This window comes from Ciconia boyciana, chromosome 10 (assembly GCF_034638445.1).
Source record: "Ciconia boyciana chromosome 10, ASM3463844v1, whole genome shotgun sequence".
Classification (NCBI taxonomy): domain Eukaryota; kingdom Metazoa; phylum Chordata; class Aves; order Ciconiiformes; family Ciconiidae; genus Ciconia; species Ciconia boyciana.
The window spans coordinates 8,225,001-8,249,598 of record NC_132943.1 but is presented as its reverse complement, the minus strand read 5'-3'; the positions used below and the strand labels follow the sequence as shown (position 1 = coordinate 8,249,598).

The following is a 24,598-nucleotide window of genomic DNA, read 5'->3' as shown; positions in this document are numbered from 1 at the left end:
TCTCCGCAGCCTCTATTCCCAGTTCTTTACTCTTTCCACCACAACAATTAGCATTTCCAAGGATTTTAGCCCTTAAAACAGATGTACTTTTACTCTGGAGCCCCCGTCCAACTTATTTCAAACCTGCAGGAATCAGGAAGGCGGCTGAGCATGGGAGGATCATGCTTTCTGGGTAGTGGCACATCGGTGATGCATGGCATCATGATGCACAGCTTTCATGGCACATGGGTGATGCAAGGCCCCCTCACAGCCAAGCTCCGCAGGCCTGGCTCTAGCTTGTCACTGTAACTCCATTGCTATCTCCTACAGATAATACTTCAGGCTCTTTTAGGCATAGAACTTAAATCTTCACTGAAAGCCTGAAAGGTAATGGATGTCACATAACCAGCAGCATTCATGCTGGGAGATTGAGATTCACTCAGTTTTAAAGAGGAAGGGGGTGCTAAATCATAAGAACCATTAGCCAATTTCAGAACTCAATCACACATCGTAGCCCGCATCTTCAGGAGGGGTAACTCCTTTATCTGTCACAGCTCCTTAAGTTAAAGTTATCCTCTCCCACCCCGGCTGCATATGGCAGCTTCTCCCCCCGTCCGTGCTGCTGCGCACCACGCACGAGGCAATAAATGGGATCGCTTGAAGTAACAGACTGAAACGACCCACAACTCTTTACTGAAACAAGGAAATTTTGAGAGGTAAGAGGCTATTTGTCTCCACCCGTCAATCTTCCCAACTGAACGCCAAGAGGGCAGAAAGGCACGACTACAACCCGAGACGGTACCGCGGAGGATGGCCGGGGCTGTTCCCCACACCTGCTCCAGTTCTGGAAGGAACCGCTACAGAGAGCTAGGACAGAGACACGGAACCGTGACTGGCCGGCCGCTTCTTCTTCCGGACAGATACTGGGGTTTAATCTCTCGAAAAAACACGCAAACATTCAACGGCTTTAAACTAAAGTGCTCATTTATTGTTACTAAATTACCAGACTGCAACGGGCAACCTGGATCAAGACAAGCCGCCGGAGAAGCCTGGCAAGTCTACAGTTTCAGGAGGAGCGAGGGGCTGCGCGCCCGCACCTCCGCTCTCTGCCGGTCACAGGACAGCCACAACCCGCTACTTCGAGGCAGTCTCCCCTCACAGCTGAAAAACCCCACGGCTTGCCCGCCGCCTCTGACGGCTTCTCCCCTTCCCGAACCCAGACCGGGCGCGGGCGCGACCCCGCCCCTCTGAGGGGACGCCGCGAGAGCCGCCCCACGCAACCGAACTCCCGCACGCGCCCCAACGGCCGCCGCCCCGCGCGCGCCGGAAGGGCTTATCCCCGGCGCGTCACCGGCCCGCCGCGCCGCAGCCAATCAGCGGCGGCGGCCAGCCAATGAAGAGGGGCCGCGGGCCGTCGCTTCCGGACGCCAGCGCCCCTCCGGGAGGCCGGGCAGTTGTTACTCCCCGTGTCACGTGCCGCGGGAGCTATGGCCGCCCGCTGCCGCCGCCCTGCGGGCCACGTGACCCTCCCCCCAGGCGGCCGCTCTTGCTGTGCCGCCGCGAGACTCTATGGTTCAGGGCGCATAGGCGGGAGGCCGGCCGGGCGCCGGGCCGCCAGCTCTCGCGAGAGCCGCCATGGAGGGCGGGGGGGAGGGGCCGGGCGCGGCGCTGCCGCCGCCGGCGGGCGGGGCCGCCGAGGGAGGGGGAGGAAGTGTCATGGCGGCCGCGGCGAGTTCAGGCGCGGGCTCCTCGGCGCGGGGCGGCGGCGGCTCCTCGGCGGCGTCGCGCTGGTTCTTCAGCCGCGAGCAGCTGGAGAATACGCCCTCGCGGCGCTGCGGCGTGGAGGCCGACAAGGAGCTCTCGTACCGGCAGCAGGCGGCCAACCTCATTCAAGATATGGGCCAGCGCCTCAACGTGTATCCGAGCGGGGCCTGTGGGGTGGCGGGGCCGGGCGGGAGGGGGCCGCGGGCCGGGCTGAGGGGGGCCGGGGCGGACGGCGCCGTTACCCGCCGCCCGGGCCGGCTGTGGCGGGGCGGCGGGAGCGCCTTGCCCCCCGTGCGGGAGCCCTCCCCGGGACTCTTCCCGCTCCTTCGGCAGCCGGCGAACGGCGCGCTCGTGGGATGGAGCTGTGGCCTGGAGGCACAGAATGGGAGGAGGAGCCTCGCCAAGCCCCCGCTTCGCCGCCTTTGTCGGCGTGCGAGAGGCACGGGTCGCGGGCGGGAGGTAGGGACGCCTCGGGTCTCCCGCCCAGCCTTTTCGCCGCGGTGGTATCGATGGTGTAGCTGCGGGTTTAGACACTCTTTAAGTAGACCCCAGTCGCTCGCAGACTCGTTTTTCTTGGAGCGGGCATCTCTCCTCGTTAGCCGTTCCTTAATTTGATTTGAAAGAAAAGAAAGAGATCAGAATAAGACTAAAACCTCAAGTCCCCTACTGAAATAGTTGAATTAGAAGAAAACAAAAGCACTTGAGGCAGTATTTCAGTGAGGAGTTTTCATTCAGCGGGTGAGAGGTGGCTAGCCTGGTATAGGAATCTCCACATTGTCTGTGAAGCAGATGGGAAACATACTTGTTAATATCGGTTAAGTATGTGTTAATATCAGTTAAGTTCTGAAGCGTCACGTCCTTAATTCATTTTCAGCTGAAGACAATATGTTGAAAGCAGTGATTGATGTAGAAAGTGCGTCGCTTTCAGTTCTTGTAAACAATTTTCTTAATATGTAGTGTTTCCTTAATTTAATCTTCCAGATCGCAGCTTACGATAAATACTGCAATTGTTTACATGCACAGGTTTTATATGCATCATTCCTTCACAAAATTTAATCGAAATGTAAGTATGATTTTGTATGCGGTAATAATATGCCCATAATTTTGGCAGTCTGACAAGTGTTATACTCCTTTGCTGGATTGTGAAGTTTGGTCTGTTTATAGGAATTCCAGGTTCTTATCAGTGGTTTAGAAGCAATAATGATATTTCTTTTCAACTTTGAATTATTTTAACTAGTGGCAATTAGATTTTTATCTTCTGCCATCAAAATAAAAAAATAGCCACTGTCAGCAAACACGTTTCAGATGTGTGAAGAATGCATTTAGATGTTTCGAATCTGGCTAGTGCTTATGTGCTGTAGTTGGAAAGGCTGATGTGTAGGAACACACATTTTTCTTAATGAAGTCAGTGGTAGCGCTAGCATGGTGTGCCTGACAATTATAATATGGTTATGTATGTATCCATATGGATTATGTATCTGTTCTTAAAACAGTGTAAACTCATTTAACTAGTCTAGTCTTAAGCAGCTTGATGATAAGTCATATTAGACAAGAAAAATCTTTAAATCTCATGAGAAAATGCTGTCTCTCTTGTTTCAACTACTGAACTGAGTATGCTGAATCTGAATACAGAATATGTTATGGAGAACTGAATTCTCTGTAAAAATACTCTGTGTAATTGAGTGATTTTCTAACAGGTATGGAACTGGAGATCCCAACCTGAAAATTTTAAGCCTTTTTTATGTCCAGTATTGGATGCAATAGTTAGAAAAACAGTAATTTTCTAGGTATTTTTTGTGTTTTTTTTAAATAAAGTACTTTGCATCAATTTTTTATACCAGCTTTGCAAGAACAGTTAATAATGGTGGTGGTATATCACGAATCAGTGAGGATGAGTTTTCTCAGATCTTGGTTTTTCGTGATAAAAGAAACAGATTGAGACTGTGACAGATGTGATGGTCTAGACCAGAGCAGACCTTGGTCTGCCAAGCGGTAGAATCTTGCAAACCTTGCACTGTTTGGAATTTGGGCAGGTACACAGTGGGTTATGCTGTTAGCCAACTCTTTTGTCTGGCATGAATTTGTTTATCATTGTTGGCTGAGCAAATGGATATCTTATTTGGTGTTTATTCGGCAAGAAATACATATTAGTTTGTAGGGACATTTCAGAAGTGTATTTCATTATTTTTGTGCAAAATCTGAGGTAAATTCAAACTTGCAGCAACCTTGTTACCAAAACTGCAGTGTTACAGGTCCTTATGTAATAAAAGCTTAAGTTTTTAAGTACAACCTGAGTGACGTGTGCATAGGCCTGAAGCACTTTAACAGGAAGAAATGTATAATGTAGGTTTTGTTTATGTAGTGATAGAGAGCTATGTATGGATATATTGGACGTATGGAGAACTATTGAATGGATATACATGTAAATCAAAATGTACTTTCCTAAAACAGTCTTGTAGTTTTAGAGCAAGAATAGCACACACGAGAATCAGTTCCAGCAAGCTTTGTGGTGGAATATGCCCTTTGAAAGTGTTTCTGTAGTACATAATCTGAAGGCAGTAAAACGGTTGTTCTGTCTTTCTCCCCTCCACGTACCTGCCCACGTAGCAGTAACCTGTAGCCAGTAGAAGAGGAGCTGGCAAGGCATCCAAAGTTTTCTGTGGATGGTTTGCAGACTTGATAAACTAGGCAGAACTGCTTGGAACGGAGAGGTCACTTTGTGTAGAGCTGCTGTAGCTGGGGTTTGTGTTTAATACATCGCCTGCTAGATTACTGTTTGTACTGTCATCTGGTAATCTAGGATAGATTTAGGTAGCAAGAAGCTTTAGCTGCTGTGTTCAGGCTTTCACCAGACACTGAAAAATGCCAGTCACTTGGAACTGAAAGCAGAGTAGTATTTGGATATGTAGTGCCTTGTTATGAAAACTACGCCTTAAGTTATGTTTATGAATCTTAAAATTCACAAGTAAGCTATGTAAGGGCTGAATGCCATGGAAACTGCAACTATTGCAGGAGGTGGAAAGTGTATTGTTAAATTAATTCTCAGGTAATAGTATTCAAATAAAAGTTAAAGGCAAGGGCACTGCAAGTTAGCACTCAGTAATATTGATTTCTGCTGAATGACTTTCTGTAGTTCTCAATGAGCATAAGGCCAGACAGCATCTTTGTGTGTGTACTGATGGGCAAATGCATTTTCTTACTTATTTTCCTATAGGGTAAAGGGGGTGGTCTCAAAGTGAATGTGAGTCACTTTTAAAATACTCCCAAACCATCTGGCAGGTTCTCTGTAGAGAAAGCAAAAGCTGAGGACTGTAATAAATACTTCTTATCAAATCTCCAGAGTACTTGGTAAGCTAAAAAACGTAACAATATTTATCCACTGCAAGAAGAAACTAACCCTTAGAAATTAAATAGTAAAATACTGGCAGTCTTGAAGCTAAGACCTAGCTAAAATTTTCTACAGTATATGGAGTATATCTCTAATATTTCTTTGTGGTGTGCATGTAGTGATGTTTATCCATGGCAAGCAGGAATCTGAAGGCTGGGGCTAGAAAATCAGATGGCCATTAGTCAGAATGCCTTATGATCTCCAGCTGAAAAAATGTAGCCTGTGTTTTCTTGCTCTATTGGTAGGTTAATGTTTTTAGTCAAGTAATAAACACTTGCATATTTGTTGTTATGTCTAATTGGTGGGTTATACAAATACACACGTATGTCTTACATGTAAGTCACATGCACTTAATTGCTAATAAACAGGTCTTCTAGTGGAAGCTCATTTACTGAATAGCTGTTGTCTTAATTCTTTTTTTCTTTAATATAAGTTACTGCTAAACAATTTTGCAGGCTTTCAAGACTTTGAGTCAACTGTGAATAGGGAACAGATTTCCAAACAGTATCTTCAATCTGTAGAGCCACAGGGGTGGCACATACCAGTTAATGTAGTCTTCGTTAATTTCGAACATATTACATTTACAGCACTAATGACCAAATATCCCTATTTTTGCGAAGTTACTGTGGGCTAGCAAGTCACTTTTGAATTGCTATGGATTATCTATGAAGTACATACATTTAGGTGCAAAGAAGAATGTATTGAGGTTTTGATGTTGCAGTCAAAGCAGGTTAAGGCCTTGCAAGGTTGCTGTGCCCCACTAATAGGGTGAAAACTTGCTTTACCAATTCTGGTAAGCAGAATTGGATGCCCTGACTGCTAATTTTCCCTAGCCATGCAAATGACATTTCAGGAATGACTATGAATCTCCTCAGCAGTAGTACAAATTATTCTTTTTACGTTACTGTTGACCAAGGCATAGTAACTTTGGTTTGCTGAGTGTAAAGTTAGTCAGTGCTAATATCGGGGTGGGGAGGGAGCTTGCTGGCTTTTTATAGGAAATACTAGCCTGACTGTTATAGTCTAAAATATCTTGAAGATTAAAATTCTTCTGAAAATACTGTTTCTGTAGTACTTGGTGTGTTTGATATTATATAGCAAATACCTCTTTTAGAGGCTTATTCTTCAGTACACTGTGATTTGAAGGACAGAGAGGGGGGAAAAATCCTTGGTATGCTGGAAATGAGAGGTAAGGCATCCAAATGGTAGCTGTATTTTTAAATATAATCCTTAGAAATGCCATGTGGAATACCAAACAACCAGTTGAAAATATACTTGATGATGTCAAGGGGTTTTTGTGTGATATGCAGTGGAACTTCATAAAGTGCCTGAAGAAGGCTGGAAGAGGAATTTTTTCCCTGAAGTACAAGGTAGGTGAGTTATGTGGAGGGTTTTCTTTGTTTCCAATCCCTCTGTATTCCCTTCCCATCTCTTGTGCCCTGTCCAGATTGCAGTATTAAACAGTTGACTTTGCAGTTATGCAAAGTTCTTAAAACTTTCATAGTATGCACCAAGCTTTAGTGAGGCTGTTTTGGGCACTTCAGTTCCGTTTTTAATCTTGCAGTTTAACATATTTTCTGTTTTTATGCAATGTGAGCTCCTGGTTATAATAAAAAAACCCGAACTTGCAACTCTTTGTGTTCGCACTTGAAAAACCTTTATCATAGACTGGAACCACTTAATGTCTTAAGCTAATTTGTATCAAGTCTAAAAACATACTAATATTGGCATTAAAAGGGAGAGGGAGTTCTCAGAAAACTGTGTGCATGCTGCAGATATATTCTGAGATTATTCCAAATGCCTTCATTGTAGCAACACTGTTTTTACAATACGTCTTGTACATTTTAAGTGAAAAAGGACTTGTACCACACTTACCAATAAAACTTGCTGTATAATGCTCTTGGAGTGTCATAATAAAGCTCTTGTTTTGGTTTTCTGTTTCAGTGAGACTTGGTTTCTGAGATCCTCAGCTAGTACAAAAATGGGATTTAATTTCATAAATCATGTGTGTTGTTCTGAAGATATTTCTCAAAGTCTTAAAGAATATTTTGGGTGCATGGTAGATAACTAAATTATTTCATTTGTTTTATGTCAAATTAAGACGTGTCTATATATAGGAAGCTTACAGCCGTGTCAAGTCTGTGTCTTTAATTTTGGTTTTTTGTTCTACTTTTTTTTCCTGCCATTTTTGAGAATTGGAAATGACTGAAAGCATTTGAGCAACTTTGCAAGTTATACACTTAGCAGGGTGTGTTGTCTTCACTGAAGACTCTGTGCATGCCAAGTCTGAAATTTTATTAGGATTTGTATTTTCCTGAATAAATACCAAGGGAGACAAAAAATACTGACCTACTCTAAACTGGGAATGAGAACCCTAGTCCTAGACAAGACAAAGACCTGAAATTCTTTGGCCAGAAGCCAACACTTCTTTTTTAAGGAAATAGATAATTGGGGTGTACATAGATTTCTGATGAACCAGAGTTAAATGCCAGTTAATCAGGTTGACTTAAATCAGCCTCTAGAACTGTGTTTTATGTAAGGTCTTGGAGATCAGGAGTTGTGTGGAGGCTTCTTGGCCAGAACTGATCCGTTTCAGTAAATTAGAAGATATCCTGTGGTCAGCCTGATGAAGAAGGTGCTTTTTTGGAATGAAGTAAAACTTCAGTGCAATCAGACATAGAATAATAGTGAGAGTTCACTGATGAATTAACTGTGCAGTTATTGGTGACTTGGTTTGAAGAATGACTCTGTGAAGTGTAAATATTTTCAGTCATGGAAAGTTCAGTCATGTAAATATTTTCAGTCATGTTGGAAGTTGATTTTTCAGAAAGGTAAATTGTGAAAATTCCATGTATGTGTAACTATACCCACAAACTATGTAGAAAGAGACCTTGTGGTAGGATATATTTGAATTAAACTTTTACACAAAGATGGAAAAACTGTAAGGTCTGAATGCAAAGTACTTGGGGATAAGTGTGTGATGCTTGGTGGGGATGGTCAGGCTAGAGAGAGGGGGAGAACAGCAGGGAGCAACAGTTCATTGGTTACAGTGCAGTTGCTTTTGTTCTTCTTCAGCCCAGCAGTAGGGCACTGCAACAGGTTACTGACTGTTTGGTTTGTTTTAAATTAAAAAGGGAAATTGTGTGATCCTGGAGGGACTGAAAGGATCTTCTATTTTTTTTTCTATTAAAGCTTCTTCCCATCATGCATTCTATTTCTGGTTCTGCACCCTTCAGGACTTAACTTTCCTTACTCAGTGACTTCGCTATATTGAGTCTTAGTTTTCAATCCATGATGGCCAACCTCATTGTATCCTTTTTCCTGAGTAAAAAAAATTGAACCAGTTCTAGTCTCTCTGGTGTCCTCATTAATACCTCTTCAATTCTGTCCAATGTCTTGTTGTCAAACTTGTTTCTTCATAACTCTGTTGATTCTTAACCATTCCCAATTTCCTTTCTTCTCTGTCATTCATGTTTCCCTGGCTTCCTGGCCCTGTCTGCTAGTCTGGCTTTTCCCAGAAGCTCAGGATTATGTCTGAGAATGTAATCCTTCCTCTTAGGCTGGCCCTGGTGTAGAAGGTGCTAGCCTCAGACACCTTCCTCAGTTATACGTGCTCTAAATCACTGAAGCACACTGGGCTTATATGGATGAAACAACTGTAAATGAGAGAGATTTGCCTTGGTTCTTGCATTACTGGGCTGGAGCACAGTTTGTCTGCTCTGTAAAATATCTTTATATGGCATGTGTATGTTGGGTTATACATGTGTGTGCTACTGTACAACTTCTCCATCTTCTGGTGCTTCAAAGCTGCTGATACTCTAGCTTTCTGAACTCCAGAACGTCTTTCCGTCACATGTAGTGTTTAAAGTTTATCTCCCAGCTTAAGTGAGGCATATTTCAAGTAGTAAGTCCCTAGCAAAGGGAATTTCTTCCAGAATTTCAAATCATTACTTCAAGCAATGTGGATAGGAACTTCTCAAAAATAATCAGAAGTCTTAAATCACAATGTTAATATGGCCTTGTTGAGCAACATTGACTTGAGGTTTTTATTTCATTCATTTGTAAGGCTTAAGTTACAAGCGTCTTAGAAAGCAGTTCTTTTGTCTCCATTGTGGAAGAATTTGCTCCCTGTGACTTGTTTTGGGTGGTTTGGGGTTTTTCAGAATACTAGATTTCTTCATGGCACATTTCTGTGCATCAAAGGGGTATCACCTTCGCAGGGTGTCAGTTTTCCTCAAATCTGCCAACTTAAAGTTTTACTTAAGATCCAAGTGGACATTTCACAGTGATTTAAGGAGGCAAAAAATTACTCCCTCAATACATTTGAAAGCTCCTGAAATATAATGGGTAATCACTTAAATGTTCGATTCTAATTAGTTTGTTGCAGTTTTTACTATATTGCCAACTTTCATACCAAATGTTTTATTTTGGCATAACAAAGGGCTATGTGCTAACCAAAAAACCTCCTCACTTTAGGGGGAACTGTGGCTGCCATTCCATTCATTCAGTCTATTTCTACTTGGGCATTGAATGAGAAATCCAATACCTGCACTGCTTGCGCTATGCATTAATTAAACACTCAACAAGCAGCTATTTCGGTCTCTGAACAAATGCTTTATACTGGCTTAATTTTAACCAATTTAATCTGCTGACGTCTACATGAAGATTCCTGCTGCCATTTTAATTTATGTTTGTGGCCAACATTGCGTACAAAGAGGACCCTGATTCTTCTAAGTCATGTATGGTTAGCCATGTTCTGTAAATAGGTATATCAGTCATTCTAGCTGATAACTAGGTATCAAAACTCTACTTCATAGCTAACTCCTAGGTGGTACTGAACTGTGAATGAGTGCTTTGCTGCCAGCTTATGACACCTAGAGTTTTACAAAAATTTTCATCTTTAAATGCAATTTGTAGTCTTTACTAACATTTGATGTAACTGCTGTTTTGTGAAGCCTTGTGCTTTGTTCACTAGATACTGCTGGGTATATACTAAAGTCTCTAAGAGTAAGCTTTTACGTATACAACCTATGTTTATATAACAAGCTGTTTTCCTTAAAGCTCTCTGCAAAGTTTCTTGCTTTTTAGGAGAATCAAATGCTAGCAGAACTTGTGATCAGCTGTTTTGACTTTTACTGAAAAGATGGTGTAGCGGCTCACTACTGTGCAAGAAATTGGATGAACTTTCTCACAAAGTATATTTAAGTTGAAACAGCCTATGTTTCAAGTTAGATATACTTTTCAGTGTGACTAAATCTATTCTCTCTGTTGAACTAGAATTAGTTTGACCTCAGACATCTTACTCACAAATGCATTTATGTTACTCCTTCCCTATGCTGTTGAAAGGATTACATCAGTTATAAAATAAAATGACTAGTTACTTTTGTTGCCTTGCATGATTTCAGAACTGTTAAAAAAAAAAAACAAAACAAATCCAACTTCTTAAACATTTTCTAATTACCAGTTTAGACTCTCCATAAAAATTAAAGTCCTACTTGTAAAAAGCATGTATATGTTTTTCTCCTCCAGATAATATCTCCTACGGCATTGTTTTTGGCTGCAAAAGTGGAAGAACAGCCACGGAAACTCGAACATGTTATTAAAGTAGCACATGCCTGTCTTCATCCTCAAGAGCCACAACTGGATACAAAGAGTGATGTAGGTGGAAGTCATGGTTTTAAAGATAATCAGATGACACTTCATCTAATGTTCTCTTATATTGTCTTGACTGGATTATTGCTGTCTGCAAACTAGAAAAAACTTTTGTTTTTACACCATTTAAGCCTTTTGTATTACTCAATTTAATTTATTAAAGACTCAAATATTTGTGTTACAAAGCTTGAAGAGATTGTTCCATCTTGAACTTGCATTCTTTTTAAGACTTCTACATGTATAGTAGAAGACTAGACGTTAAATAAGAGGTTTCATGTGTGGTTCTGTAAGTTGCACAGTTTGCGCAGAGAGGAGTTCAGGATGCTGTGTTTGTTTTCATCAACCAGATGCTCACTGCACCACTGTCTCCATTCTGTTTTAAAGGATGCAATACAGTTGTCAGCTGCTGCCTCTGCTATACATTGGTCTTCCTTTCATTTGCCAAAGTTTGTACAGCTTCCGCTTACTTTATAGTTCACATTTTCTTTCCTGAGAAATCTTCCTGAAACCAAACATACGAGGAAGTATGGTGGAAACGCACTGGAGTTGTTCATCTTGAAGGTCAGGCTGAGCTAGTTATACTCTGCTGGACCTCAGCTGACATATAAAACTATTTGAGCACCTTTGCTATGCTCCCAGTTCTTGGAATGACATGTGGAGGTGTATATATATGCGTTTGAGCCCACAAGCTTAAGCTAGCTTAACACAGGCCAACTGAGTATCTCCAGCTGTATTTTAAAGTACTTGTAAAATGGATTACTTGCCTAGAGATACTTGAGTTGATTTGCACTGGCAAGCCTTCGTCATTCTTACAGCATCCCCCCCGCCTTCTCCCAAAAATGCTTTGTTGGAACAGATTATATGAGATCCAGACTAAGTAAATCTTACTGTGAAAGATGGTTAGGCTGGTATAACTGAATTTGTGGTAACGCTTATACTGGTAGAAGAAAGTATTACCACAATGAAATATTCTGAGTTGTCAGTTCGAACGGGCTTGGGTAGTGGTCTTAACTTGTGTTGCTAGTACCAGTATTCAAATGGGAAGTGTATGATTAAAATTGAGACAATAGATAGCTATGTCTTGACCTGTTTGCTTATTTGTTTCAGGCATACCTTCAGCAAGCCCAAGAGCTGGTTATACTTGAAACAATAATGCTTCAAACTTTAGGTATGTCTTTCTAAATATCTCCTGTGCAGCCAGCTTACCATGAAGAAGTAATGGGACCCAAGTAACTGGATTTTTGATGTGCTATTGGTACACTAGAATTTTACTACTTCTGTATACAGCTTCTGACCTGTGAATTTAGTTTCGTATTACCAGTTTGGTTGTGTTCACTTTGGAGAAAAAAAGGCATACCTATACTTGTGAAATAGATGTTTCTGACAGTTTGGTGGGCTAGAAATGTGTACCCTTCCAAATAGATTTTACTCCAAAGTAGAAACTACGTTGATATTTCTTCATATAAGGTAACATGTTATACTAGGTTAGCTGTGTATGTGTTCCAAAGCAATTGGGAAGAGCTTTCTACCAAATGCTCTTCCCCATTTTGTCTTTCAATAGAACACTATGTAATTGAGCAGGGTTACTACCTCTGAACATCACAAGTCATAGTGTAACCATTTAATGGATACAGGTGATTACAAAATTTGGAATGGAATGTTCTGATAAGAAACTCTTCTGACTTTAAAGTAACATAAAAAGAGACAATTACAGCTAGCAGGTGTGAGAACACTGACTTACTCAGATACTCTTACATACCACTTCGGGTATATTGTTTAAAAAAAAAAAAGCTAACAGTAGTGACCTAATTCTTAAAATAGTGTCATAAACAAAGATTTCTTAAGTCACTGACCTACAAATCAACTTAATTTGTAATTTCATAGATGCAACACGTTTAAGTCCCAGAAATCAATGAATAAAGTGTGCGTGCACACACGTGTATTTCAGTGTGTCTGTAATATAGCTTTTACTGACTTATTAATGTACTAGAAACTGTTCAGATATGTTCAACTTTAAAAATACAGTAACTTCCCAAGTGTGTATATATATTTAGGACTTGAGATTACTGAAGGAATGATTTACTAATTGATCTTGAAATGGCTATACTATCTACCATTCAGAAGTATGAAAAAGTGCAGAATAAAAGGCAGTTAATTAGTGTTACTTGATCTTCAGTGCAAAGGTTTAGCAAGCATTTTAGGTCTGTGGGGAGAGGAAAGGGATTTGGTTTTTTATTTAACAGATGGAAATGTATAGTTCTAAAACGTATTCTTAACTCTTTAGGTTTTGAAATTACCATTGAACATCCGCACACAGATGTTGTGAAATGTACGCAATTAGTGAGAGGTCAGTGACTTTTAACCGCTTCCGTAAGTCCTTTTTTACCTTTCTAGTAAAATTGAAGGTGATGTTATTTGTCTAATATGATCTTCACCAACTATGTTATCCGAAGAGCTTGTTTAAAGCTAATTAGTGAAAGCTTGATCTTAACCTTTAGAGTCTGATAGAGTCCAGTTCTCTGTCCTTCATAATTTTTTTGTTTGCTTATTAGCTTTGCTTTTAATAATGTCTGTTCCATGTTTTCTTAAATGACAGAAGCAGTTAGTAGTTGAAAACCAAAAAGACAACTACTTAGTATTGTTCTGGTTTGATTGTTTTCACTCTGAAGTAGTTTTACCAAGTAAAGTTTAGTCTGCATATTGGCTGATGGCTAATGCTAGCTTTCTGCCCAGCAAATCATTTTAGGTAATGAACTGAGGGATAAAGAGAGTGCATAGCAGGTCTGCTATCACATACAAATACTTCAAGATGTGACTATTTCTTTTTCTGGAGCAGGGTGTACTTGTTTTGGATGGTAGCACAAAACTCCAAACCTTTTGTTAAACAATCATATCGTCTAACTTGTATGTAGCTCATTAATGTGACTCTAGCTAGAAACCTGTTTTGTTCTTTAGTATTTTTTGTTGAATTTTGGCACACCTTTCTTAAATTGGTTTCCTTTGGAGCTTTAAAAAAAGAAAAAAAAATCTCTCATAAGATGGAGGATGAAAAAATTAGGAATCAGTTGCAAAGGCACCTAAAATAAGCTTTTCACTTTAATTATGTTCCTTAATTAAAAAGTGTTTGGAAATGATTAGACCATGGTTGTTAGTCTTTAGTCATTAGCTGTTGTTGCACTGAAAAATGCAAAGTTAAGTGCTTCAAAGTTTTTTGGTTTTCTCTATAAACTATAGGAAAGTTAGATGCAACTTAATCACGTTAACTAGATCTGTTTTGTAGTAGCTCCAGAAGTAAAGTTGTTCTTTAAAGAGAAGGTATCTCTCCTTCCTCATTTTTAAAGTAGCTCACTGGTGTAGTGTCTTCAGAGTTTGATTTTGAGTATGACTGGTGCTGTGTGTAACTTATTTGCTTAAAAAGTAGCTTTATTGCTATTCTTGCTATAAGATAATGATTTTTTGCTTTCTGTCCAGATTTGGTTGTGACTCAGTGCATGAGTCTCATTGCACCTAATGTCTTAATAGTCTGCATCTCTGTAGGGTTTTGCTTTGGATTTTCTTAGCTGTTGGTCAACATAAATGCGAGCATATATTTCACTGTTTTGTGTGAGCCCCTGCACTTCTGCTTGGTGTTTGGGGCTGTGGGGAGGGGTGGCAGGCAGTATTGTAGCTGCATCAGGATTTCCGCATTAGCAAGTGTATTTGACTCAAGCCTACAAGAAGAAAGGCATACTGCTACACAAACTTTATTTCCTTTAGTCAAGGGTAGATACCACTCTAAGACAGTTCAGCTTTTTCCTGTGTTTTGCATGCTACTTTTGTGTACTGACAAAATTCATACGTTGAAGGTACATGCTACTTTTTACATTTGACATTTTAAAGTTAGTATTTAATATCAGCACACTTTAACAAAATACTTAAAATCCAAAATTATACCAAGTCTTGAAATCTGAAGACTCCAGTGAGGGCTGAAAATCCATGTACCTCAAGGACCGGTACAAAGTGAATGTAATACATCTGATGCTTGAAAACCTACTCACTGGAGTAGGTGTGCTCCTTAGTAAGTGCGTATGCAAATGGTATTCTTGTCAGCATATGCCCCTCCTAGGGGTGGTATAGGCTGTGAACACAAGGTTTGAGTACCTCATTAAAAAAAAAAAATCCATAAATTAAAAACATTGAGCATGAAATCTGTAGTCATGCATGCAAGTCAAGCAAGTAGAGAATAATTGCCATGGAACATTAGTCTTATGTATTGAGTGAATAAAGAGATGGGCTTTTGGGCACAGTGATAGATCTTCAAAGATGCAGTGGCATGATTTTAGTTCTCTCTCTCAACATTTATTTATTGGACAGTGTGTTGTTTTAACGTGAATAGGTGCAACACTTAGATATCAAGTCCTGAAGCCTTCAAAATATATCTAAGACTTGTCAGTGTTAAGCCTTTAGTGCTAAAGGGATTGACTGAGAAGTTAAAGAAATGCCAGGTTGCTTCATCCAGTTCTGGTAATGTCGTCTTGGACAAAAAGCACTATTTCAGAATGCGGAGAGATACCTTTTTTTTATTAAAGGTGATTAACTTATCCAAGACTATTATGATTAAAACCTTCAACTGTATGTTTGGGAGGAGAAGGAAGAGAGGAATATAATGTGGCTGACCATTTAAGTATCAAAAGAGAGGCAACAAAGTTAGCTGAGGTATACAAGTGTACTTAAGGTTTTGGCTTAGCATGTGTGCACTGTATTACCATGTGGTGAGAAGATGTCCTGGTCCCTCAAACTTTTGCTGGCTAAACTTAATTAAGTGGCTAAGAGGGTGGCTGATTCGCTATATCTCTTTTTGTTGTCTTGCATCCAGGGTAATGTGCTTTATGCTGTCACTGTTACCTGTATTAATCTGTAAGCTACCACCTTTAAAACAAAATGGAAAAAAACCAAATCTGTTTCTGTTGATGATGCTCAAAAGATTCAGCCAAGTCCTTTGTCAGAAGACTAGTCTAGTAGTGGCATACCAGAATCAGTTGCTGGAAGCTGAAGCTGAACTAGTAGGTGAGAATTGGTGCAAATAAACATAACTGCTTCAACATACAACTAAAGAAAAAGTTGAATTCTTCATCTCTGAGATTGAAAGCCTTTCTGAAAGTAGTGTTAGACAACCCAGATCATTGTAGGTAAGGGGTGACTAGAGGGATACATAATGACTTATGATGTTCAGGCATAAGGTATCTAATTATTCCTTCTGGTTTTCAAAGTTTCGTAGGTTCATGAAATTGTTCCATCTTTACAGTTTGGTCAGTATAGTAGACAAGGAAAATGGTGTAGGCTCAGTCTTTTTTCTGCACCGTTCTTCCTCAGTGTCAAGAGACTGAGAAGAGGAGACAGGACCATCATTCCTTAGGATCCCACAGGTCCTCTAAGGAATCTGGAGGCAGTGGATATGTGAAGGCCTGTCGGCAAGCTTCAGTGCCCTTCCAAGGATGCTCCAGTACTGAAGAGAGAAGAAAAGAAGAAAAAAAAAAAGGAAAAAGAAAGAAAAAACATCACCAAAACCTGTTCCTGGTGTCAAACTACCTTACTGGCTTGAATGCCAGTTGAATGATCAGCAGTGAAATTGCCCTAGTGCTGAGACCACAGAATCATGACATGGTCCTCTTAAGTTCTGGTGCAAAATCAGTCTGTTCCCAGCCTGCTTCTGGTGGAACTTGAAGGGGAGTAATCTGTATCCTCATCTCCGTCTTGGGAAGTCTTCAGTCATTCCTTTTTCTGTGTTGGTACACAACCTTCTTTTGGAACTGAAGATTGGATCCCAAGGATTTCTGGGATTGTTCTCACTACTCTACAGGTTATCAGGTATCTTGAACACCCATGATCCTTACTAATCTTTTGTGGAAATTGCACTGTCAAATTCTTCAAACATACTATAGTATGCAGTGTGCACAGCTGCCATTGGTTAAATTGGGCTGATGCAGACAAAGCAGCAGAAGAGGAGATGAATCTGAATGAATCTGCTTTTTCAGAGGGTATTCTGATGAGGAAAATTAAAATCTTAGTATACTAAGTGGTGTGGAAAGATCTTAAACACCAGCTGCACTCCAGCACTGCTACAGGCGGCTTTCACATTCTGAACTTTCACCTCAGGCTTTTACAGGCCTGTTCCCAAGGTTTAAATACTTTCAAGAACGTAAAGCCACCAGGACTGCTCAGACCTGAATGCCTACTCCATGGCCTCCTCCAGCCCTTTCCAGATACAACTGGCATCTGCCAGCGTAGCTCCATTCAGAGCCTGTGGCTTTTTTCCTTTTGCCTGGAAGGACTTCAAGCTTCCTCTCTTCTGATGTTGACTGGCTTATCTGCAGCCTCCTCTTTCTGGGGAATGCTTACAGATGTTGTCAGGGTCCTAGGCACAGCCAGCTGCCACCCTCCTGAGGGTGACTTGGCAACCACATTTGCATGATAATCTCAAGAGCCAAGATAACCTAGTGTTGAAGAAAAGACTCGGATATCTTGGAGTTGCAACGGGTTGAATTGTGTGGCTATGCCCAATAAAAAGCATTTTGGTTTCCAGTTCGGAATTTCTTGGAGGCAGTAGCCTTTCAGAAGGTGTATTGGACAGCAAGTCCTGTTTCAAAATCTTGATTACTACCTCAGTAATCCCCTGCCTTATGGTTGCTTCTGCAGCAGTGAGACAGGGTGGGTGTTTTAAATCACTCCTGAATGATAAAATGTAAAAATGATTATCAGTGGCTGGCATGATAGTCATCAGTCCTGCGACTTGTGAGTTATAACAGAGAAGCTCTGCTGGCTTGTTTTAGCCTCTGCTTCAAGATTATTTTAATTTGGAGATGCACTTTCCACTGCTATAAAGGAAATAACACACCAAAATATAGGAACCAAAATTTGTTAGCTTTAATTTTAGTGATGGATTCTAGTAAACCAAAGCTGTCCTAACTGTAAGAGAAGAGTTTGGGACAAATGTTTTCAGTTGTGCCTTGTGTTACCATAGGCTTTAGTTGTGAGCTGGAATTTCATGCTGGTTTTGGCAATGATGATTATTTAGCTGTAAATAAGTTGAAACAGTATCATACTGCTTGTAGTACAGGTAAGGTATTTAGCACATTAACTTTTGATTGAGGCTAAAATGTGTGTTTCAAGATGTGATTCTTTTCTTCCAGGTATGTGTTTTGATTTACTCCACTCTCAAGCTGATGTTAAATAGAAGTTTTCTGGCATCTGCTTTTCTTCCTTGTTCAAAGGGGACATTTCAGTGAGAGTAGAGATGCTTCTTGGTCCCTCAATTCAAACATGTTGTAACTTTACAGAATGTAGAAATCATTGAAGATCCTTTAAACATTTCTCTGATGAAAAATGAAGAGCAAGACATCAATATCAGTCTTATTCAACCATTCCCTGTTTTCCTTTGTTTTGTTATGATAGTCTCATTTCACTTTTTCTTTTTTGGTAATGCTGCCTTACTTTTTTTTTTTTTGATGGGAGGGAGAGGAAAAGGTTGAACTCCATGGTTATCTGGCATGCAATTACCATTATCGTTTGCAAACTAAATATTACAGTATAACACTGCCGCATTGTCAGTTCACCTTTTCATTATTATGGATTATTAGAATTTGTGTGTAGGAATGGATCCTGTTACCTTGCTACTTCCACATTCTTCTCAGATTATGGTACTGCCCGGCTGTCTAGCATAAAGACAAACCTGATTTATACTCCTCAGCAATCCTTAGAAGTCGAGTTAAATCACATATTTAATATGCTTTTTTAAAATTTTAAAAGCCATTGCAGTCTTTCTCAAACTTTCTGGAAAGATTATTATTAAAAGAAAAGTTTAACAATATTCCCTTTGACATAAAATTCAACCATACACTTTCTGCAGGTAGCACTGATTTCAAGTGATAGTGTCAAAGTAAGAATTCAATGAAGGCTGCATTCAATCTTCAGTTAAAACCCTTGTGCCCAGCTATTCCATTATATGCATGTTACAGTAAGTTCTCTTACTTGAGCGAGGAGCGTTGGGGTTTCACTGGTTAGGGGTCAGTGCTAGGTGGCTGTAACAGCCAAAGTCGCTAGCTTTTCATTTCTGGCACGTTGCAGTCTTGTGTGGGGTTTTTTCCTGACTGTAACTAAAATGGAGTTGTTTATTTCCTATCAAAGCTTTGCCATAGGTTTAACAAATGTGGAACAAAATGTTATGAGTACAGTGCTTTTAATTAGAGGGAGCAGAAAACTCTTAATTTTTTTTTTACCACCTAGCTTGGGAGCTGGCTGTGTTGTAGGGCTCTGGGAAAGAGATGTGGCTGTTCTCGGGGAGGTGCTGGGGGGGGTTCTCCAACTGTCCTGCCGTGCTCCTCTCCAGGAGCAGAACTTGCACTGTGCTATGAATTGGCTTTTACTGACTGCCTTACTGCAGTCCAGGGTTATGCTAGGGGTCATCTGTAAATGAGGGTGGGAAAGCAGGTGTTCCTAGAAGAGAGCGCGCTCGTGTGCGAGGTGTTTGCGGGGTCGATAACCGAAGGGAAGCTGTCCTGTGGGTTGTAGGGGGGGAGGGTCAGCAAGTGGAATGACTGGTCCATCTCCAGTTACTGAATGTAATGGCCTCTTCTATATCTTGGAAAATATTATTTTAAACGCTAGTTAGCTAAATGCAGATCAGTTCTGTGGAAATCTTCCAAAAGTGGTGCTTTTGGAAGGTAAAACTGCTTTAATTTTGGAATGAGCCTGACAAGTTAGTGCAGATCTTTAATCTCTCCGTTTTTCTTTTCTTACAGCAAGCAAGGATTTGGCACAGACATCCTATTTCATGGCTACCAACAGGTTGTTATCCTGAACCTCTTTGTTGCACTGTTGTAGCACACTATAGCTTCCTTACTGCAGGGCCCCCTACATGTGTCTTACCCTTGTTGCAACAGGAGACTGGGCCATCTACAGTGGTGGTACCTTCCTGTTTGCAGTGCGGTGTATTGTACAAGGGCCTGATGGCACAAAGGGGTTAAATGCACAATGAGAAGTGTAGTGGTGCTTTCTGATGACATTTTCTCGATTGTGAGTGCATAAGTCTAAAATTGGTAGCCTGAATAGCAGCTAAAGATTACAAAGAGCTAAACTTAACCTAGAAATTCGAGCATCTTGGTAAGTACAAAACTATTTTTAGTTTACACTTGTAGTTAATGGCAGTTTTCTCTTAACTTTAAATATATTGATCCAATCTTAACTTATAAAATTGTAGTGAGCCTAAGATCTTTTCAACTAGCTGATTTTTCTTTTCGGATAGACTAGTAGTAGTCCAATGTTCTTCCTTTTAGAAACAGCTCTTTAACCTTAATAGAGTTTTAAAACTTAAGTAGTTACATAAATTTAAAATTCTAGGATTCCAAACGGGGATTGTGTATATGTAGCCTCTTGTAGAAAGATGGGATTTGAGAGCAGACTTTAGTCTTGATTTCTCGATTTACTTCAATTTCCTTCTTGCAAAACAACTTTGAGCTTTATTAAGAGGATTACATTACATGTAGATAGTTTTTAAGCAATATCTGCTGGTTATTAGAACTCTTCCAAATAAATATTTCTTGGTGGTTCCTTGATGGGCAAGGTTCTGTATTTGAAACAGCTGTTAAGAAAAGCTGTGATAAAGCAGTGCAGCTGAACCAATGTCTTTGTGTTGCTGCCAGCTGGAAGCTGAAGGCGAGTTCACAAATACCACAAACCCAGGCCAAGTGAAAGCTAAGCCCACAAGTAATTCACTTTGCCTCTGTGGGACTATTGGGTACCTTCTTCTAATTGTCTCATTCAGAGACTGCATAATCAGCTGTATGCTTTTTACTGTAGAATTTTAATTGACCATATTATAGTTCTTTCCTTTTAGTACTTAAGTACAGTAGAATAACTGGTAAATTTATTTACTGTTCATTGTAGTTTTTATAGCAAAAGCAAATTAAACTTTTCTACCAGATAAATGCCCTGCCCTTTGTTTTCTTAAGGCAGTAAGATACCTTACGAACTTAATCAGAAAAATGTTCCATGAACTAATGTTTAACTGCTGTTGCTTGACAAGTTACCTTATTCTGTATGTTAATGGTTGATTTGTTTGGGTTTTCTGTTTTACATGTTTGATTTCCTTTGGTTCCTCATTACGAAATTTGTGCAACAGTCTTCACCTTACTACATTCTGTCTTCAGTACAAGCCTACAGTGATAGCATGTGTGTGCATTCACTTGGCCTGCAAGTGGTCCAACTGGGAGATTCCAGTATCAACTGATGGAAAACACTGGTGGGAATATGTAGATCCTTCAGTTACTCTAGAATTACTAGATGGTAAGTAATACTGCCTTTTCACATCTTGAAATTCAAGGGTTTATTAATGTAAAAATGGGAGCATAGTATAGTAAGAGCATAGCTTTAAGACTAAGTCTCACTGACTTCACATACTGGATCCTCAGGTGAGAGGAAGGTATAGGAGAGGGGAGGACTTCAGAAGACAAACTTAGGTTTGAGACCCTTTTTTATGTCATCCTGTGGGCTGGGACATCCACGTACCTTTTGTAGGTGCAGGTTAGAATCTTGCTTGTAAGTGCTTTTCAGAACCAGGGAAGAGATGGAAATCTACTGGTGCAAATTCACGCAGTTCTGATTATTTTGTGTACATCACTGGACCAAAAGTGATGGACAGTGACATCACTGTCACTGAAACAGCTATACATAAGGCTATACGTAAAATTGCCATGTTTACAAAGGTAGTTCTATGTTAACAATTTGGTATAGCTTATGATATCTCAAAACTCCTGGAAAATACTTTTTTCTTGTTAAATGGCTTCTTTCCAGAAGAAAGCATATACCTAGAAGACCATATACCTAGAAGTTTACTATTTTTTTAAATAGTACTTATTACAGTGGAGTCTGAATTTAAGGCCTACATACGCTGCTGCGGCAGAGGGGGTAGCTTCTGGGGCTTTCAAATCTAAGTATTGGGCTTTGCTATTAGTTCTAGAGTGAAACATTTGTTTCAGAGTAGTGGTGGAAGCCTCCAGGCTTGGCATGGCCCAGCATAGCTCCCCATGGCCTGCTTTTCTCCTCTGCTGAGCTTTTATTTCTTAATGGCAATACTACTGGGTTTGGAAGTGAAGGCTTGAGAAGATGTCATGTGAAGCACAGAACCAGAGTGAGCTTGAAATTGCAAGTTCAAATATCTCTCTCTGAGTAGGCTTCTTTAAGTTGTGTCTGCAGTTTCAAATGCCACCCTGCCTTCCTTCTCCTCTGGCTATTGGTTTTGTGTGTTTGGTAAGCATGCATCATTTTGGTTTTTAAAATCACAGAATTGTGTAGGTTGGAAAAGACCTTTAAGATGATCAAGTCCAACCATAAACCTAGCACTGCCAAGTCCACCGCTATACCATGTCCCTGAGCACCACATGCAAACGTCTTTTAAATGCCCCCAGGGATGGGGACTCAACCACTTCCCTGGGCAGCCCCTTCCAATGCTTGACAACCCCTTCAGTGAAGTAAAATTTCCTAATATCCAGTCTAAACCTCCACTGGCGCAGCTTGAGGCCATTTCCTCTTGTCCTATCACTTCTTACCTGGGAGAAGAGACCGACCCCCACCTCTCTACAACCTGCTTTCAGGTAGTTGTAGAGAGCAATAAGGTCTCCCCTCAGCCTCCACTTCTCCAGGCTAAACAACCCCAGGTCCCTCAGCCGCTCCTCATCAGACTTGTGCTCCAGACCCTTCACCAGCTTCGTTGCCCTTCTCTGCACACACTCCAGCACCTCAATGTCTTTCTTGGAGTGAGGGGCCCAAAACTGAACACAGTATTTGAGGTGCGGCCTCACCAGTGCCCAGTACAGGGGGACCATCGCTTCCCTAGTCCCACTGGCCACACTATTCCTGATACAAGCCAGGATGCTGTTGGCTTTCTTGGCCACCCGGGCACACTGCTGGCTCATGTTCAGCTGGTTGTTGGCCAACACCCCCAGGTCCTTCTCTGCTGGGCAGCTTTCCAGCCACTCTTCCCCAAGCCTGTAGCGTTGCACGGGGTTGCTGTGGCCCAAGTGCAGGACCTGGCTCTTAGCCTTGTTGAACCTCATTCAGTTGGCCTCAGCCCATCCATCCAGCCTGTCCAGATCCCTCTGCAGAGCCTTCCTACCCTCAAGCAGATCAACACTCCCACACAACTTGGTGTCATCTGCAAACTTACTGAGGGTGCACTCGATCCCCTTGTCCAGACCATTGATAAAGATATTAAACAGAACAGGCCCCAATACTCAGCCCTGGGGAACACCACTTGTGACCGGCCACCAACTGGATTTAACTCCGTTCACCACAACTCTTTGAGCCCGGCCATCCAGCCAGTTCTTTACCCAGTGAAGAGTACACCTATCCAAGCTATGAGCAGCCAGTTTCTCCAGGAGAATGCTGTGGGAAACAGTGTCAAAGTCTTTACTGAAGTCTAGGTAGACAACATCCACAGCCTTTCCCTCATCCACTAGGCGGGTCACCTTGTCGTAGAAGGAGATCAGGTTGGTCAAGCAGGACCTGCCTTTTGTAAACGCGTGCTGGCTGGGCTTGATCCCTTGGTTATCCTCTGTAGAGTGGTTATCCTATGCTGTGTGATGGCACTCAGGATGATCTGCTCCATCAGCTTCCCTGGTACCGAGGTCAGGCTGACAGGCCTGTAGTTCCCCAGATCCTCCTTCTGGCCCTTCTTGTAGATGGGTGTCACATTTGCTAACCTCCAGTCAACTGGGATCTCCCCAGTTAGCCAGGACTGCTGATAAATGATGGAAGATAAACGATTGGTGAGCACATCTGCCAGTTCCTTCAGTACTCTCGGGTGGATCTCATCAGGCCCCATAGACTTGTGAATGTCTAAGTGGTGTAGCAGGTCACTAACCATTTCCCCTGGATTATGGGGGCTCCATTCTGGTCCCCATCCCTATCTTCCGACTTGGGGGGGGGGCTGGGTACCCAGAGAACAATTGGTCTTACTGTTAAAGACTGAGGCAAAGAAGGCATTAAGTACCTCACCCTTTTCCTCATCCTTTGTCACTATGTTCCCTCCCATGTCTAATAGAGGCTGGAGATTCTCCTTAGCTCTCCTTTTGCTGCTAATGTATTTGAAGAAGTATTTTCTGTTGTCTTTTGCGGCAGTAGCCAGATTGAGCTCTAGCTCAGCTTTGGCCCTTCTAATTTTCTCCCTGCACAACCTCGCTACACCTTTGTAGTCCTCCTGACTGGCCTGCCCCTTCTTCCAAAGGTCATAGACTCTCCTCTTTTTCCTGAGTTCTAGCCAAAGCTCTCTATTCAGCCAAAATCCCACGAGATATGTGCTGTGAGCTCACGGTGAACACCGCTTAATTCTTCAAGCATTTATGGAGCTGGTGTGTGCAATAGACTTGGGCAGACCAAAGGGCTGAGGTAGTTTTGCACTTGGGAGCAGCTTAGTTTATAACTTGCTTGTGGGGTTCTGGAGAAGCCAGTTCTTCCAGACCTGCAGGAGATCTGCTTTTGCATTCAAATTCTGATTGTACCTAATTATTTTTAGCTTGTGAGTAAAATTAAATTTCAGCAGAAAGTATTTCTGTTTGCAGCTGACAAGGATGGAGACCTACATTTCCTTGTGGACATACCAATTGCAAGGACCTTTGGTTTTTTAACACAGCCAGCTACTTTGCCTTGAACACAAATTAATCAAAACCTGTTGTTTAAAACAGGGTACTTCAAAGGGTCTGATGGCTTATATTTTGTTCAGAGCTGTTACTGGTTGTTCCTGAAGTTCGCTGGAATGACTGAAACAGTGCCTTAGAAATTAAT

At 41.3% G+C, this 24,598-nt stretch overlaps 2 protein-coding genes across 6 annotated transcripts in view; one reads left to right on the top strand and one right to left on the bottom strand.

Moving 5' to 3' along the window:
• Positions 1-1,660: 1,660 nt before the first annotated feature.
• Positions 1,661-24,598, top strand: part of CCNT2 (cyclin T2) — a 26,213-nt gene continuing 3,275 nt past the window's right edge. Inside the window, exons 1-7 of one of the 5 annotated variants that reach the window (XM_072875053.1) lie at positions 1,661-1,895; positions 2,725-2,806; positions 10,661-10,789; positions 11,891-11,951; positions 13,068-13,130; positions 19,561-19,606; positions 20,940-21,103. In XM_072875053.1, coding sequence (XP_072731154.1) covers positions 1,696-1,895; positions 2,725-2,806; positions 10,661-10,789; positions 11,891-11,951; positions 13,068-13,130; positions 19,561-19,606; positions 20,940-21,103 — 745 coding nt within the window. In that variant the 5' untranslated portion in view covers positions 1,661-1,695. Of the gene's footprint in view, positions 1,896-2,700; positions 2,807-10,660; positions 10,790-11,890; positions 11,952-13,067; positions 13,131-16,147; positions 16,631-19,560; positions 19,922-20,939; positions 21,104-24,598 lie in introns of those variants that run through there. The other 4 variants (XR_012044430.1, XM_072875054.1, XM_072875055.1 and 1 more) reach the window with 4 other exon arrangements.
• The window catches only part of MAP3K19 (mitogen-activated protein kinase kinase kinase 19), a 35,577-nt gene continuing 26,734 nt past the window's right edge, over positions 15,756-24,598 (bottom strand). The window contains exon 11 of the mRNA XM_072875047.1: positions 15,756-16,268. The gene's annotated coding sequence lies outside the window, so the exon portion shown is untranslated. The remainder of the gene's footprint in view (positions 16,269-24,598) is intronic.